A 17,086-nucleotide genomic window follows, 5' to 3' on the forward strand; every position below is an offset into this window, starting at 1 on the left:
CACCTCCCTAGCCCTGCTGGTCACAGTGTTTCTGATACAAGCCAGGATGCCGTTGGCCTTCTTGGCCACCTGAGCACACTGCTGGCTCGTATTCAGCCGACTGTCCACCATCACTCCCAGGTCCTTCTCTGCCTGGCAGCTCTCCAACCATTCCTCTCCCAGCCTGTAGTTCTGCTTGGGGTTATTGCGCCCCAGGTGCAGGACCCGGCACTTGGCCTTGTTGAACTTAAAACAATGTTTCTTTCATTCATTCTTCTCCCCTTTCTCTAAAAGAATTTTTTCTCCTTTATGAAAACAATTTTGCTGATGTTTAGAATATTTTTTTCAAATGCACATTGATCTCAGACAAAATTTTATGGAATTATTGCTGTAACATTGGCAGCAGAGACGACACAGAGATGTGGGAAAGGGGAAGAGGCACACTGAACGTCCAAACCTGTCCATAGTGAGGACCTTTTATTTGTAACTTGGGACTTGAGTAAAAACGGATTTTTTTTTCAAAGCTCTGGAGTCTTTAGGGGATGGCAACATAAGTAAGCTACTGGTCTGGTAGACATGTGTGTGGATCTGCTGCCCATCGGTAATACTTGTGTGCAGTCTACAACACTAACACCAAGCATCTTACCTCCTCCCAGTTAAGCCAATGGGAAATGAAGTTGCTTGGCACCTGGAAGAATCAAGTCAGTTGGTTTAAATGTCTAATTATTTTAGTTTAGGGGGTTAATAGTTAGTTTTGGTCCCCGATTTTGGCCTAAAAAATCTAGGAGAAATCCTAGATTTTACTGGTAGCAACTACATTTAGAGGCCTTAATATCATTTTTTCTGAAGTATAGCCCCTTTCAGGTCAGAAAAAGACACTCCTGATTCACATAAGTATGAAGACTACAGAGTTCAGCATTTTTTCTCTACCCTATGGATCAGAAAGATGTTCTGTGTCAGAGCAGTAGACTCACGCAGCCATGTGCAAGCTTTGGGTTGCAGAGGAGCTTGTATAGCACACCCCATTGACTATGCAACATACAAACTAGGAGTATTCATTCATATGGTTTCTTGCAAAATTAACTGAAATGCTGCTAGTCATTAGGCTTTGGTTCCTTTTTTTTGTTTTCCCCTGCAATTTCAATCCAGCAGCTGTAGGACTGGAGAAAAGGACTTTGGGGTTTCATCCCTCCTTCCTGTGCTTCACTCTTCTTGCTTCTCCTTACTTTCTTGACCTAAAACTGAGATGTGCCCCATGGTTCTCAGCCCCATAATAGGCTCATCTGCCCATCAAGAAACTGTGAGACTTCTTAATTATTAGCGATATGCTCTGCCTGTGATTAACAGTGGATGTATCTGAGGAAATGGAGAAATATATGGCGGAAATGAGGAAATTTTTCAGCGAGGTCAAAGATATCCAGCATGCTCTGCAGATTGTCTTTCAAGGTTAAATAGTGAGACTGCCTTACGCAGCGTGCACAGACAGTTCTGTAAACCATGGGTCCTATTAAAAAACATTCAAGTGGAACAAACTTACTTTTTCTTGTCACAACAGGCTCGTATTCACATTTCAGCACTGGGAAGAAAAAGATAAAAGATTTAATTCAGCTTTCACCATGCTGGAGATTTTCTCCGGTTCCACCTCTGCCCCTTCCTCTGTCCTCATTCCCAGTGTTTTTGAACTCTGCCTGCAATGCGTTGCAGTGCCTGCCAAGATATCTCTAACTAAGGGTGAGTTAATGAGAACATCTGGCCAGGAATGACTGATGATGCTCTGTGACCCACCCACTCAGCACATCTGGTGGTCACGGCCATGGATGGGGAACCTTACCAAGTGCTGTGTCTTCTGCAAGGAAAGATGTTTTTTGTTGTCGTCTATGGTTGGGCATACTGAAAATGCCCAAATCCTTTTGATTATAGGAAGGGGCTTTCGTGTGAATGGGAGAAATGTCTTTAAATAAGTGTACACACACACACATGCACTCACACATACACTTCTTTATGTAATTACAGTGTACTTTTAATGCGTGAGAATGTGGGCTGCCTAAAAACAGTCTTTATAGATAATTAGTCCCAAAGGTCCTGAACTGGTTAACCATGGAGGCATGCTGCAAAAGACCTCTCTTTGGTAAGGGCTTTTTGAGGGGGCTGAATGTACAGTCTCTCTGAAGGGAGGAAAGGATGAAAAGAGTTTATGTGCTTGGTTGGCAAAGCTCCTTTTTGAAATGATTATTTTAAACCTGTCCTTCTAATGATGAATTAAAATGTCCGGACACTTTTGCAAGCATCTTTTTATGTTATTTATATATAAATCAATAAATACAAATGCTCCACTCTTGTTTTCCTTTGAAATCTTGATAGTTTAGAAAAAAAAAAAAAGATGGAAGATGGATTTTTCAGACAGCAGAATGAATCATCAATGAAGTGAAAACACTGAGCAAATTCTCTTTTGTTTAAGAGAATGGTCTGTACACAGTTCAGGCCAGCACATTTTTCATGGGATGCGAGGGAGCAGTTCAAAGAATTGGCAGGGAGTGGGTCCTGCATATTCATGAGGTTGGGCAAAGAGGTGAAGGTACAGGAGGAGGCAGAAAAGCAATATGAGGATAGAGTGGAATGTGGAGTGAGTTACCACGGTATCCTATTTTACTGCTGTTTGACGTAAAGCTCCTTTGCTTTTACACAACCGCTGGAATTGAATTGAAGCAGCGCAGGGAATAAATAATGAATGTGTCCTTTACATGCTAACAGAGGAGAATCTGCACCTCGTCACAGAGATAATGTGCCCCTCTGTTCTCCCCCCAGTCTCCAGCCTTCGTTCCAGAAGTCAGTCAAGATCTTATCCAACAGACAGAGGAAAAACTCGAAAACAGCCCCTGCAAAGAGCTATTCTCTCACTGTACAAAGTAAGTATAACTTGATATCCGAAGACCACACGGCTGCAGTCAGCAGCTTGTAAAGACAGTGACAGGTAAAAAGAGAAATTGCAATTTGAATCCGAGGCATGTATCTTCAGTTTACGTTCATAATCCTGGAGGCATAACTGACAAGGAGTGAAGTCATTTCATCTGAACGAAATATAATAAATATTTCCATGCCATTATATACACTACACACAAGCACTTAGTGTTTCAGGTATTTGACAGAGTGTTCTAGCCAAGTAAACCAGCCATGGATTTCATGCCGTGTGAAAAGAGCTACAATGCTAATGTATCCAAAGAAAACATCTCTGTTTCAAAATGAATAAAAATTAAGTGGCTATACAGTCCATTTAGACAGAGGAATGTGCAAACTTGCTCTGCATGGCTTTTCCAGAAAATCTTCAGCAGGAGAATGGAGCTTTTTTAATGCTTTACTGTCTGTCTGTGGAGTTCAAACGTACGTGCATTATTTCATCCTTTGTCTGGGAAAAGGCTTATCAGGTTTTGTAGCGGCGAGGCGATTTGTACTATTATGTTCTAAAGCTCCAGGTATGCGCTCTGCATTTGCAAGTACTGACCCGAGTATGTTCACGCCAGTAGATCATAAACCAACAAAAATATGAAAAGGAGGGATCATCACAAGCTGGCCCATGTGGTTTCTGGCTGAGCACAGTTTGTTTTCCCTGGGTGATGTAATGGGGATTTGTAAAATTCGCTCCGCTGTCATTCATTGTTTTGACTCATTTCATTGACCTTTTCTGTTTTCAGTTATTCTTTGCGTTGGTAGGAGATGTGGGTTATTTCTGGCCTTCTCTTATAACATAGCTAGTTTACTTGCATTGGCCCGGTGTCATGTTGAGATGCTAGTATAACTTGCACCAGTTGTGTGTGCCAGTCACAATGACAAAGGCAGAGCTGTGCTTGACATAAAAAACCCTGATGTCTGTTTCCATTTCTGAAATCGATTTGAAAGCTGACAGTTTACTGTAAAATGCACTTTGTTGTTGCCAAGGAGGGGAACTAAAAAGCAAACAAGTGGTGAAAGGCAGCTATTGTTCTTTAAAGTACGTGAAGCTTTTAATTAACTGAAAGAAATAGGCTAGCGTTGGACACCACTTAATTCAGGCTCTTGTTCACAGACAGCCATTCCTTCTTCTCAAATGAAACAGATAAATTAGCCAGTTTTGAGACCTTGTTCATAAATATGCTGATGATCGTTTTAGGTGGACTGAAATGGGGTCAAAGAGAAGTTTTAAAGACTTGCTGTTGGTACTTACTAAATGTACTGAATAATGTTAATTTTGGAAGTGTTCACAGCCAGACCAAAAAAGGGAGCATGCACATAAATTTGAAACTTTCTATCCTGTTGGAGCAGGAGCAGGGATGAGTTTCAGACAAGTCCTTCTAGTTAAGATCAGTCTGCAGAAGAAATGTATGTATAACTGTATCTGCTGCTTTGACCTTTAATATTTTGACTGTCTTCCCCTGCCTCCCTCCAATTTCCCCTATAATTTTCAGTTTGATTTTGGATATTTGGCAAAACTCATTAAGGAAGACTTTTCCTTTAAAAATAAAAATTAAAAAAAAAAAAAGTTCACTTAAGGGAAATATTTCATCTCCTTAAAACAAATACTGTATGATCTGTGTCCAATCAGAAGTTGGACACAGCCAATGGAAACAGCAGCAATTTGTCTTTTGAATATGGAATATTTGCAATTACCTGCCTGTTCCTAATGTGTGGTGCAAGAATTATTATTAAAAAATAAATAAATAAATCCAAAAACATAGGAATAGTCGTTCATGAATGGAGAGGAACTGAACTGAGAAGACTCATTATTCTTCCTGAATGTTTGCTCATGTCTAGAACCACCCCAGGATGAGCCTCAGTTCATCTGTTCCCAAACCAGAGTCATTTTTCAGATTATTTCCTCCTCCAGCAAAATCTAGAAAAGTGTCTATTTACTCTTATATATAGACACTCCAGACAGCAGAGCCCCAGTAAACAAGGTAGGACCCCAAACCAGCAGGTCAATAGTCCCCTGTTAAGCATCATGACCACTTCCATCTCAGGCAGCTCTCAGTTCAGCCTCTGTTTTCTTATCTCTGAACACTTGGCCCTCCTCAGGGGAGGTCTATTGGTCTCTGGCTGCTTGTTGCCTGTCACAAGCAACATACTTATCTGTCACAGTTACATACTGGCCTTTGTGGGAATAGAAATGTTGTTTTTGCAGAGTTACATTGTTTAGAAGGAGGGAATGTGGTACTGAGATATGCTTACAGTGATAAGAAAGTTTAGCAGGCGACCTAGTAAAATGCAGACAACCAGTCTCCTTAGGACAATTAGGTGAAAATCACGGTGTCAAGTCAAGTCAGATAAGTGAAGAAACATTACCACTTCAAACAGTAAAAATGTCAAAAGAAATTTGAAATTTAACAGGCCGGCAACTGAAGGCCATGCATTGTTTGTGAAGCATCAGATAGATTGTGAACCTGGATTACCCACTCAGTGGGGAAACAGGGGAGGGTCCTGCCATCAAAAGGTATATAAACTGTGTTTTGGAACTAGTAGATGCGCTCTCTCCTGCTTGTGGGGCGCCCGCCATTGCAATCGCGAATAAATTACTACTTCACTGAGATCCTCGCCTGAGCCTAAGTTATTGGCTACGGAGTGTTTCTCACAATTTGGGGGCTCGTCCGGGATCCAGTCACCTACTGGGGAGCCCCACCGCCGCAGCAGCAGGAAGGCATGCCCCGCTGATTTCAGCGGTCCTGTGCATCGACGGTGGCGGTTCTGCGGAAAGCTGACAGAGGGCCCGAGACTGGTTAAAGAGGCAGGATCCGTGAAGTAGTGGGGAAAGGAAGAAGGTAGGCACTCCGGGTTTTTAAGAATCGATCCGGTAACTCTGTGCACAGACCAAGGTAAGAAATATTAAGTATTGCCTTGGGGGTCGGGTATCTGGTGTATGGTAAGCCCTTGCACGGGGAAGTGCTGGCACTACACCAGGGGAATCTGGTGTACGGTAATCCTTGCACGGGGAAGTGCTTGGAAGTACACCAGGGAATCTGGTAAACTCAGGTGTGCGGTAACGCTGGCACGGGGAAGTGCTTGGCGGTACACCCCCATCTTTCAGTACGTTGGTGTGTGGTACACTGCAGAAGGGAAAATTCTGTAGCACATACTGGCGAGGGTTAGGAAAGATGGGAAGCACGAGTTCCAGGGAATCTGGTAAACTCATAGGTGTGCGGTAACGCTGGCACGGGGAAGTGCTCGGCGGTACACCCCCATTTTTCAGTACGTTGGTGTGTGGTACACTGCAGAAGGGAAATTTCTGTAGCACATACTGGCGAGGGTTAGGAAAAATGGGAAAATATGAGTTCCAGGGGACAGGGAGATATCCCTGGGGGAGTGCCTACTAATAGTTCTTCCTGAAGAATTATAAGAAATTGGAAACATAATCCCAAAATTAGAGGGGTTGTAAAAGTGTAAAAGAAAAATAATTTTTTTTTTTAAAAAAAAGGTTAAATATTGTGTATCAGTCTGGACAAAAGAACCAATTAAGGAAACAGCAGTATTTTGGCCAAAATACGGGTCTGATGAAAATTCAGGCTTTAAATTTATGTGTAAACAAGAAGATTCCTTTTTCAGAGAAGGAGCCAAGTTATGCTCCCTATAATCTTAATATTGAACTGGTGACAGCAGCAGTCACTCCAGGAAGGGAGACAGGGGCTGTAATTAACACTGTCCCTAAAGAAGGATTGTACTCTAGGTTCTGGCAAGAATTAGAACAAGGTAGAAGAGATATTGAGAATTTTGCCTTCCCTGATACTAACAGTACTAACAATAACTGTGTATCCTCTTAGGTGAACTACCCCCCCCCCCTCCTTACCAGCAGAGAGGTTAGAACTTTTAAGAAGGAGAGGAAGTCTTTATTCAAGGACCCCAACAGCCTAGTTGAACAATTAGACCAGTTCCTACGACCTGACTTATACTCTTGGGGGAGGGAATTATGTCTATAAGTATGTTGTTTACAGGGAAAGAAATGGGAATGATCAGGAGGAGAGCTGCTATACAAGAATGGGAAAGAGCTCATCCTCCAGGACCAGGGGTAATACCGGCAGGGCAGAAATACCCACTTGCCAATCCTGGCTGGAATAATAATAGTGTGCAACACAGAAATCATATGAGAGACTTGGGGTCAGAATGAGAAAGTACTTGGGGATGAGACCTGAGGACCCAGTATCCCAAGGGCTCTTGAAAGTTCATTGTGTGATTAAAGCCTGGCAAAATATGCAGAAAATGCTTCAGAAGGTGGGGGGATGTAGTGAACTCCTGCGGGAGGCCCTGGAGGTGTGTGTCCGGAGGGGAGATAAGAAGGAAAAAAAAAAAAAAAAAAAAAAAAAAAAAGGAGAGCGAAACAATGGTATTGACAGTGCAGCGGGTAGTGAGGCAGAGCGTTGGAGAAAGAGGAAGAAAATCTTCAGGGGGAGTCAGGGCCAGGATGGAAAGGAGAGGAAGAGAGATGAAGGAATGGCAGGCAAAGAAGGCTGCCTGTGTTGTGGCCTGAGTCCTAGCAGAGACAGGCTTTGATAAGATGTTTTAAGTGTGGCCAGGCTGGCCACTTCGAATAGGAATATCTGGAGTGGAAGAAGGAAGAAAGAAGGAAAATTGGATGAAATACGCTATATTGATATGTTGTTTATCTTGGAGGGAAAAGGTATGGAATTAAGTTGGACCCTGACTGAGCCTTTGGTGCTGGTATTAGAAAAGTACAGGCTGGAGAAAGATAAAGGAAGTGTTAAAAGGGTTGCTGAAGGTGTTAAAGGTGTGGCATGTAGTACTTAACAGAGCTGTTTGAAGTTGAATGAGCAGGGAAAGGTGATGTAGGCATTATCTAAGTAACAGTCTAGAAGTTTTGGTATATTTGCTGTGGTGTTTGTTCAGTTTCCCAAGCATCGGGGAGGGGGGAACAGCCTGCTCCACCAGGGGCCTCTCCAGCGGCCGCAGGGGGGCTTCGGCTCCAGCGCCTGGAGCGCCTCCTCCCCCCTCCTTCTGCACTGACTTTGGTGTCTGCGGGGGGGTTTCTCGCTCTCCCAACTGCTGTTGAGCAGCAGGTTTTTGTTTGTTTCTTTGTTTGTTTGTTTTCGTGGATGTGCTCTCACAGAGGCAGGGACTGTATTGCTCATGGCTTGGCTCTGGGCAGCAGTGGGCCCCTTTGGGGCCAGATGAAATTGTCTCTTACCTGCCACGGGGAGGCTTCTGGGTTTTTCTCACGGGGGCTGCCACTGCAGTTTCCCACCCCCACACCTCTCACACCCCCCCGAACCTTGCCATCAAACCCAATACACTGGGGAACAGCTAGGTCATTACTGACTTGTAAAGTATCAGGGATTAAATTAACTAATGAAACCCTAAAAAGTGATGGGGGCAGAAGGGGCTGGGATAACAGTGCCACTTTTGGGGGATACCAAGCTGAGACCAGGGGATAAAATGATCACTGGGTAATTATTGTATGTACCCAAGGCAGGGACTAACTTGTTGAGAAGGGATTTGATGATTAAATTGGGCATTCAAATAGTAAATTGTTAGACTGGAATAACAGTGTTATTAATGGAGTGCTCGCAGGCCCTGAGAGCAAACATACATGTATATTCACCTCTTACTAGAAAGACCCTGAAATGGGGGCGGAAGCAACAATATAGGTGGACAATTTTACCTCAGGGGTTTACAGGGCCACCTATCTATTTGGGTAAGTTCTAAATATATATATATATATATATATATATATATATTTTGGAGCAATTATAACCTCCCAAGGAGGTATTAATGTTAACAAATATGTGGATCATTTTCTATTGTCAGGACAGGAGAAAAGAGTTGTGAAGAAAGCTACTAACAAGCTATTCAACTTTCTGGGAAAGCAGGGCTTGGGAGTATTAAAAAAAAAATAAATAATAATAATAAAGTACAATATGGAGAAAGAGAAATCAGGTATTTAAGGCATCTAATGTCTGAAAGAAAACAGAATAAATGCAGAGAGGATTCAGGGAATTGTTGAAAATTAAGAAAGAACTAAAAGTTTTAAAAAGATTTTTTTTAAGGAATCAGGAGCCATGAAGTCTGAAGGAAAATGGATACTCCCTAATGGGAGAGAAATGCTGAATAAAGTGATAATGAGGCAAATATTAACTGTTTTACATCAAAAGAGTCATTGGGAAGTGCAAGCAATGTGTGATGTTGTGCTAAGAAAGTATGTCTGTGTAGGAATATACACTTTAGGGAAGCACATATGTAGAGGATGTACCACATGTCAAAAGGTAAATAAAAAGGTCTTCTGTAACCCATCTAGAGGGGGACGGGAGCCAGGGCTTTGACCTTTCCAAAATATACAGGTAGACTTTACTGAGTTACTTGTTTGTTCTAATTGACCATGTGACTGGATGGGTGTAAAGCTTTACTGCAAGGGTTAAAGCAGGCCTTAGAGATTGAGTGGGATTTTCACAGCCCCTGGCACCCCTCCTCTTCTGGGAAGGTGGAACGAATGAATCAGACATTAAAGAAGCAATTAACTAAACTAGTGTTAGAAACCCAACTTCCTTGGGTAAAATGCTTACTCCTACAGGTTTAAACAGCACCAAGAAAGGATACAGGAATTTTACCATATGAGATGCTGTTCAGATTGCCCTATCTGGGCAGAAGGGATGAGATACCACAATTCAAAACAAGAGAGTTTTCTTAAGAACTGTATTCTGGGGTTGTCCTCTTCTTTGTCATTTCTCAGGACCTGTGGGTTGTTGGCTCAAACCCCACCTTTGGAATTCCCCATTCACCACCATCACCCAGGAAACCGGGTCCTGGTTTGGACCTGGAAAGAGTCAACCCCGGCCTGAATGGGAAGGACAATTACTAACCACTGAAACAGCTGCAAGAACTGTGGAAAAAGGTTCGACTCACTATACTCGAGTGAAGGCATCCGTTGACGCTAGTACCTGGGAAGCTGTTCCTACAAAAGACTTGTTGGAAGTTGAAATTGAAAAATCTCATAGTGGACTCTGAGCAAGATAAGAGCTTACAATTGTAAACTAACCTTTTATTTTCACAGGTAACTAACGACTGTGACTTGTGATTGAGAGAAAGAACAGACCTATAGTGAATTGCAGTGCTCCCAAGGGGGGGTTGTTATAGTAGTAGTGTACATCTTACTTTTTGTATCAATAATTATTTGGAAACCTAAGGTTTAAAAATGATGACAGGGAAAAATTGATTACTAATTTTGTTTTTAGTGATTCTAGGCCTCAGAGAAGGCCTTGGTCAATTGGCAACTTGGAAAAGGCATGACCAGATAATAGCAAAAACGGGATACCCCATCAAAATATGGGTGACTGTGACAGAGGTTTATGTACCACAATCTGTCACGTTTGATGTTTGTGAGGTGTTAGCTTGTGGAGATTTAAATGCCCAACGACAATTGAGCAGAGAGAACAAATAACTGGGAGAGACCCAACAGCCAGATTGAGAATAGCTGTATGGAAACTATCCTCTATTGCCATCAGAGAAAGGGAGAAACTCAAGGAGAAAACAGGAGAGAAAACAGGAGGCCCTCTGAAATGTGGCAGTTCAAACATTTGAGATTCAAACAGGGTATGGGGATGTGAATGCCTGGATAGAATGGGTCAAATATACTGTCCAGAGTCTCAACCGTAGCAACTGCTATGCTTGTGCCTCGGGATGACTGATTGCCCAGATAGTGCCCTTCCCATGGGGGTGGACCGAAGACTCCCAAGGGATGCGATGTATGACTGCATTGTACCAAGAAAAGACTGCCTGGGGAAATGAGGCCTGTAAGTCTCTCTTTGCTGTTCCTTGCATGATAACAATATCACGGTTCCCCCTGCATTCTCTACAGCTATAGGTAGCCATACAGCTTGCCTCTCACGGCAGGGTGTGAGTGCTACCTGGCATCTGGGAGAATTTGCCTTGTGCTACCAAGGACTTGATGGGAAACTGCTCAAGACTAGAGATCCCCAGGGCAGATCTCTGGTGGTACGGTGGAGGGAAGATCTTACGGTCCACCCTACCATCTAATTGGGAAGGCACTTGTGCACTTGTTCAATTAGCTATACCCTTCACCCTGGCATTTGAAAGAGAAACATCACAAATACCCAGAGGAAGTAAAAGAGGCTTAGGAATATCATTTGATGATAGAGTATACATAGATTCTATGGGGGTACCTAGAGGAGTTGCAGATGAACATAAAGCCAGAAATCAAATTGCTGCAGGGTTTGAGTCACTGTTCTGGTGGGTAACAATCAATAAAAATGCGGATTGGATTAATTATTTCTATTATAATCAGCAGAGATTCATCAATTATACCAAGGATGCAATGAGAGGAATCGCTGAACAACTAGATGCCATCAGCAAAATGGCTTGGGAAAACAGGATAGCATTAGATATGATGCTCGCAGAGGAAGGAGGTGTGTTTGTGTGTGTAATACTGAGCAACCATTGTTGCACTCTTATACCCAACAATAGTGTCCCAGATGGCTCGGTAACAAGAGCATTGCAAGGGCTTACCACCCTTGCCAGTGAATTGGCAAAAAAAAAATAAAAATAAAAATAAAAAAAAAAAAAATAGGCATATTTGCAACATTGATCGTAGTTGTAGGAGTTTTGACAGCCATTGGTTGCTGCATTATCCCCTGTGTAAGAGGACTAGTACAGTGGTTAACTGAAACCGCACTATTGAAACAAATGACCATGGAGCTACCACCTTACTCAGATAAGGAGATAATGAGGAGATGGAAAGCAAAGAAGAAGAAGTCTATCAAATTGCACCTTAGAGAAAGGTTTTGCAAAAATCAACAGTTTATAAAAAAAAAAGAAAAGGGGGGAATTGTGGGAATAGAAATGTTGTTTTTGCAGAGTTACATTGTTTAGAAGGAGGGAATGTGGTACTGAGATATGCTTACAGTGATAAGAAAGTTTAGCAGGCGACCTAGTAAAATGCAGACAACCAGTCTCCTTAGGACAATTAGGTGAAAATCACGGTGTCAAGTCAAGTCAGATAAGTGAAGAAACATTACCACTTCAAACAGTAAAAATGTCAAAAGAAATTTGAAATTTAACAGGCCGGCAACTGAAGGCCATGCATTGTTTGTGAAGCATCAGATAGATTGTGAACCTGGATTACCCACTCAGTGGGGAAACAGGGGAGGGTCCTGCCATCAAAAGGTATATAAACTGTGTTTTGGAACTAGTAGATGCGCTCTCTCCTGCTTGTGGGGCGCCCGCCATTGCAATCGCGAATAAATTACTACTTCACTGAGATCCTCGCCTGAGCCTAAGTTATTGGCTACGGAGTGTTTCTCACACCTTTCATAAGGACTTTGCAGCTACTGTGCGAGTCCCCAAATTCTTCTCTTGATCCAGGAACAAATCCAGATCATTATTCAGACTCTTTTTCTTCTGTTTTACTCTACAAGGCACATCGGTGTTAGGAAAAGCCCTTGGACTTTAATCAGTTATTAATCCTTCTGTATAGCAGGAATTCAGACTGATTTTTTTTTTTTGCTCAAAATAACATCTCTGATGGTCTGTCTTGGAAAGATATGGGCTTCAGGCAGAAATTTTCAGTCCAGATGTAAACATCCCCCAAAGTTTAGGAGCTTAGTTCCTGCAGGTGTTGTGTTAAGCCAGACTTAATTTATTTAGAGAAGCAAAGATACTTTTTGAGTGTTTAACAGCCTTTGTTAAAGTTCATTTAAGCCAATGGGAGGCTCCTTGTTAATTTTCAGCAAGCATTATCAGTGCATATTTCTATTCAGCTTTTGTAACTCCTTCTCTTATGAAGCACATTAAACATATCACTTTGTTCCTAGCCTGAAACCATGAGTAAAATAAAATAGGAATTAAGTAGGAGTCAAATGACCCTACTGTTCAAGAAGTCTGTATTTTCTCGTCTTGTTTTGTTTCTCTTTTGCTCCAAGATCAGGATTATAAAATGCTTATATATCCTTTTCATCTGAGATAGATCTGTCCTTGACCACCTCAGTGGGGAACCATTCCAAGAATACCTAAACAGCATGTACTTCGACAGGTTTCTGCAGTGGAAGTGGTTGGAAAGGTAAGTCACAATATTTTATTTATTTATTTATTTGTAATAGAAACGAATACAAAAGGTTTATTTCACTTTCCATGCAAAGCTCATAGAATGCTGCCAAAATCTGACAGCTGAGATGGTGCACGTACAGTCCCTTTGTCTTGAAGGCAAAATCAGTTTTGTCCTTTCTTCAGCATCATTAGTACCTCTTCCCAGTGCTTGCCATTTATGGCCTTCTCAATGCAGCAATTCTCTCCCTCTTTATGCTGTTCTCCTTCAAAAGATCCATCAAGACTCATTCCCTGTCCCCTGAGCTGTATTCCAGGGAAGCTCACCCAGAAAAGCTCTCCAGCCACTGCCTTCTATCTCGAGGACACCGCTGTCCTGGAGGTGGCAGGCTCCAGCAAGCAGCTTGGGCAGCTTCTTTGCCCAGTATGCTTGTGCATGCCTGGTGAATAGGACAAGACGTACAGCCCATAAAAAGTAAGAATCCAAGTCTCCTCTGTGATCTGGGAAACCTCAGTGGCCAATTTCATTGTAGACCCTGTCACAATGAGCTATTCATGGCACAGCAGGAGGACACATTGCACTTGTTTATGACCTAGCCTCCTGCATCTATAGCGCGAAATGTACGATACACATCCAGTCTCTGGCTTTTGCATTCACAAACACTGCCCAAGCAAGAGGGAAACAGATGCTGCTTGGTAGGGAAGTAAATAATAAAAGAGAAATCCATCCCAAAACACTAGGGAGCCTGTTTTGGCTTCTAAAGCTTGAATGTTCTGCTGTTTAATGGTATTAGGTACGATTAAAATACATTCAGATTTTTTTGTTGTCTTTCTATTTAGCTACGCTCCGAATATGGTGACTTTTTGTCTAGACCAGTTATCACAATTATTAAAACACCGTAAAGAGACAAAAATGCAGCATATAGGTCCCACATGGTATTTATTGGCTAGACACTGAAGAGCACATTTAATGAGCAAGCTGCCTTAGTGGGTATTAATTTGCAGGGAATGGGACCTTTGCCCCCTCCTTGCTGGTGAGTGCCGTAGCAGATGACCACTGCTGGGTGACAGCGACCTTGAGTCAAGAGAAGCCCCAGTTGCCACAAATGGAATTAATTACGGCAGATGAGCTGGGACCAGATCCTCGAGTGGTGGATATGAGCATAAGGGCTCGGAGATCAAAGGAGCTGTGCCAGTTACTCTCCCTGGAAAGCTACACAGCTGCCGCACAGGGGGAAGGGAGGTGGTGGGCAGAGGGGAGAGCCGCTTCATGCCAAGACATGCTCCACATGCCACCTCCTCTGAATCCAGCATTTACTCTTCCATTTCAATTGAAAAACATCAGATGATTCATCTCTAGCCAGGCTATTTCCCAGCTATTTTCACATTCAGGATAAGGAATTTTCTCAAATGCTTTGAGGATTTTATTTTTTTCCATTCCCCCAACAAATGTGACAAGCTATTGGCTGTGCCTATCTGGCTTAAGGAGAACTGTTTTTAGGATTAGCAAAGAGCTGTTAGTAGCGTGGAGTGATCAACAGCTCCTTCTGGCAGCCTGCTGGCTCCAGTGAAGAGTCAAACAGTCGATTTACTCCAGGGACATTGCTGAGCACGTAGTTATCTCTGCTAATTGTTGCTTTTAACCCTAACAGAATTTGCAGTATCTTCTTAGAAGCCTGAAAACAGCATTTTTCCTCTTTCCGTTTTGGCTATTTGCAGAGTTTTCTCCCTCTACTTTTAAAAACAATGATGAGCATAAATGAAACAATTCACTTTAACGTTTATTCCTTATTGTCATCAACCTCATCATCGCCGCCGCTGGAACAGCCGCGTTTTTGTGCTCCCTCTGCCGGCTGGCTGCCCGCCAGAGGAAAACAAAGCTCCGACGAGGTTCTGATGAACGTTCATATCGACTGCTAATGCAATTTTAAAACTTTAGTGATAGACTGGTGGACACAAAATCAGATATCTCAGAGCCCTGAGTTCTTTCTCTGTCACACTGTAAAACTGTGATGATAGCAAAAGCGGTAGAAGCCAGATTTAGGGCTGGAGCCCTTTTGGTAGAGCAGATTTTTGTGGGAATTTTATTAGATCTTGTACCCTTATGGAGCACTCTGCTGTCAGAAAGACTTATTTAACCCCTAATTTGGCCTTTAAATTGCTACAGAAAATGCACACAGGTTAACTCACCAGAGGGGAAAAAATATATAAAATAAAAATAAAAAAATAAAAGACCCTCTGCTTAATTTGCTCAAGAAACTGAACCAGAAGAAGACTTTCTTGTCAGGTGAATGGTTGCAGCTAATCTGTTTCACGTGCCTGAAAGGAAAGAGATGCTCTTCCTCCTTTCTTGCCCAGCGGTGCTGTCCCCAGAGGCAGGTAATTCAGGTCGGGTTGGAAGGGCTCCGAGCCATGCTTCCTGCTCTTACCCTTCTGTGAATGGGATCCGAGCTCTCCTCTCCAGTTCCTGAGATTGTTTTTTGCTTGTTTCATATTGATTTCCTGTTTTGCTTAAGGTCAAGAAAATAGAAGTATTTTCATAGTGGTTGAATCTTGGATCTCTTTTTCTCAGCTTGAAGACCAAAGTAATTAGATGTTAGCCCAGCACGACCCTTAAAAAATTCCTCTGCATCACAAGATGAGCTGTGGAATTAAAATGCTGTTGCAAGCTCTCAGGCCTCGTCTCTGCTTGACAAAGGCCAAAACTGTGTAACGGAGATTCAGTACCCTCCTCGGTCCTAAGATGCTAGCAGAAATTATCCTGATGACTCACTAATGTGTTGTATTTTATTACAGCTTAATATGTTGGAATTGAAAAGTTCAGGCCATACATAGTATTGAAGTAATGTAATTACATAATTATATATTATATTATATAATATAATTACCTTGAAATAATGTGATTATATAATATTTATCTATTTTGCTTTTCAAAAGTATGCCCTGAAATAAATAAATCACAGAGAGTGCATTAAATGTAGTGTGTCTTTTTTTTTTTTCTCTCTTCCTTTTCTTCCAGGCAACCAGTAACGAAAAACACGTTTAGGCAGTACAGGGTGCTAGGGAAAGGCGGCTTTGGGGAGGTGAGTGATTCTGAAAGTTTCTGTTAAGACTGTTTCTTGCTTCTCAGGCACTGCAGGTTACAGTATCTTGATGAGACAGAGGCTGATTTTCATTAATTGCTGACGGTTTTACTTAACCTCTCTTGACACTGCAATCTCAAAAGAACACTTTCGAAAATTATTTTGTGTTTGACTGTTGCAGTCACAGTGGAATTAGGGTCACACCCTACTTGTATTTTACTAATGGCTTGAGGTCACTGCCTGGGCAGCAGAGTCCGAGGAGGCAGAGGCAGGCCTTTGCGGAGCAGATTACCATCTACACAGACAAAAGGAGGTGGGATAGGAAGCAGGCGGAGGAAAGTGGAATAATTAAACCAATATTACACAGCAGGTTTGGAAACTGTAGACGGTTCCCCAGATGCCCCCGCCTAAGCCTTATTCGCTCCACCACTGTCTCTAGCCTTAAAAGGACTAAATCAGATCAGACCAGATTGTGAGGAGCAAAGTGCAACCCAGAAAAAGTGTTTTCTTTGACTTACCCAGCAATTGTTCTCTTTAATTCTCAGGTCTGCGCTTGCCAAGTCCGAGCAACAGGGAAGATGTACGCCTGCAAAAGATTAGAGAAGAAGAGAATAAAAAAGAGGAAAGGCGAATCCATGGCACTAAATGAAAAGCAGATTTTAGAAAAAGTCAATAGTCAGTTTGTAGTGAGTATTGAACTCTCTAGAGCTTAGTTCTGTGCTCACCTGCTGGGCACCCTCTCCTGTTGTATCTGATCCAACTCCTGTTACAGAAAAGGTGCCATTTTCTGTAGGGAACCAATCCTTCCACATTTCACCTTAGTCCTGCTCCATGCACGTTTGCAGAGTCTCGCTTTTATCTGTGGTCTGTGAGAAATGCACCAAGCAAGGTGCCTGTTTCTACCATGTGAGCTTGATGCTCTTTACAGCCTTGACTTGCATCAGGGCTTGCATCAGGCTGAGCTATTTTTATCCTGCGTGATTACCTGAATCCCCAGA

General features: G+C 42.4%; 1 protein-coding gene across 3 annotated transcripts in view; it reads left to right on the top strand.

Annotated features, from left to right (window-relative positions):
- The window catches only part of GRK5 (G protein-coupled receptor kinase 5), a 172,963-nt gene that overhangs the window by 128,264 nt on the left and 27,613 nt on the right, over window positions 1–17,086 (top strand). For 2 of the 3 annotated variants that reach the window (XM_038181479.2, XM_038181480.2), the window contains exons 5-8: window positions 2,785–2,885; window positions 12,929–13,021; window positions 16,025–16,088; window positions 16,634–16,774. In XM_038181479.2, coding sequence (XP_038037407.1) covers window positions 2,785–2,885; window positions 12,929–13,021; window positions 16,025–16,088; window positions 16,634–16,774 — 399 coding nt within the window. Of the gene's footprint in view, window positions 1–2,784; window positions 2,886–12,924; window positions 13,022–16,024; window positions 16,089–16,633; window positions 16,775–17,086 lie in introns of those variants that run through there. The other variant, XM_021273452.4, reaches the window with a different exon arrangement.

This window comes from Anas platyrhynchos, chromosome 6 (assembly GCF_047663525.1).
Source record: "Anas platyrhynchos isolate ZD024472 breed Pekin duck chromosome 6, IASCAAS_PekinDuck_T2T, whole genome shotgun sequence".
NCBI classification, from domain to species: Eukaryota; Metazoa; Chordata; class Aves; order Anseriformes; family Anatidae; genus Anas; species Anas platyrhynchos.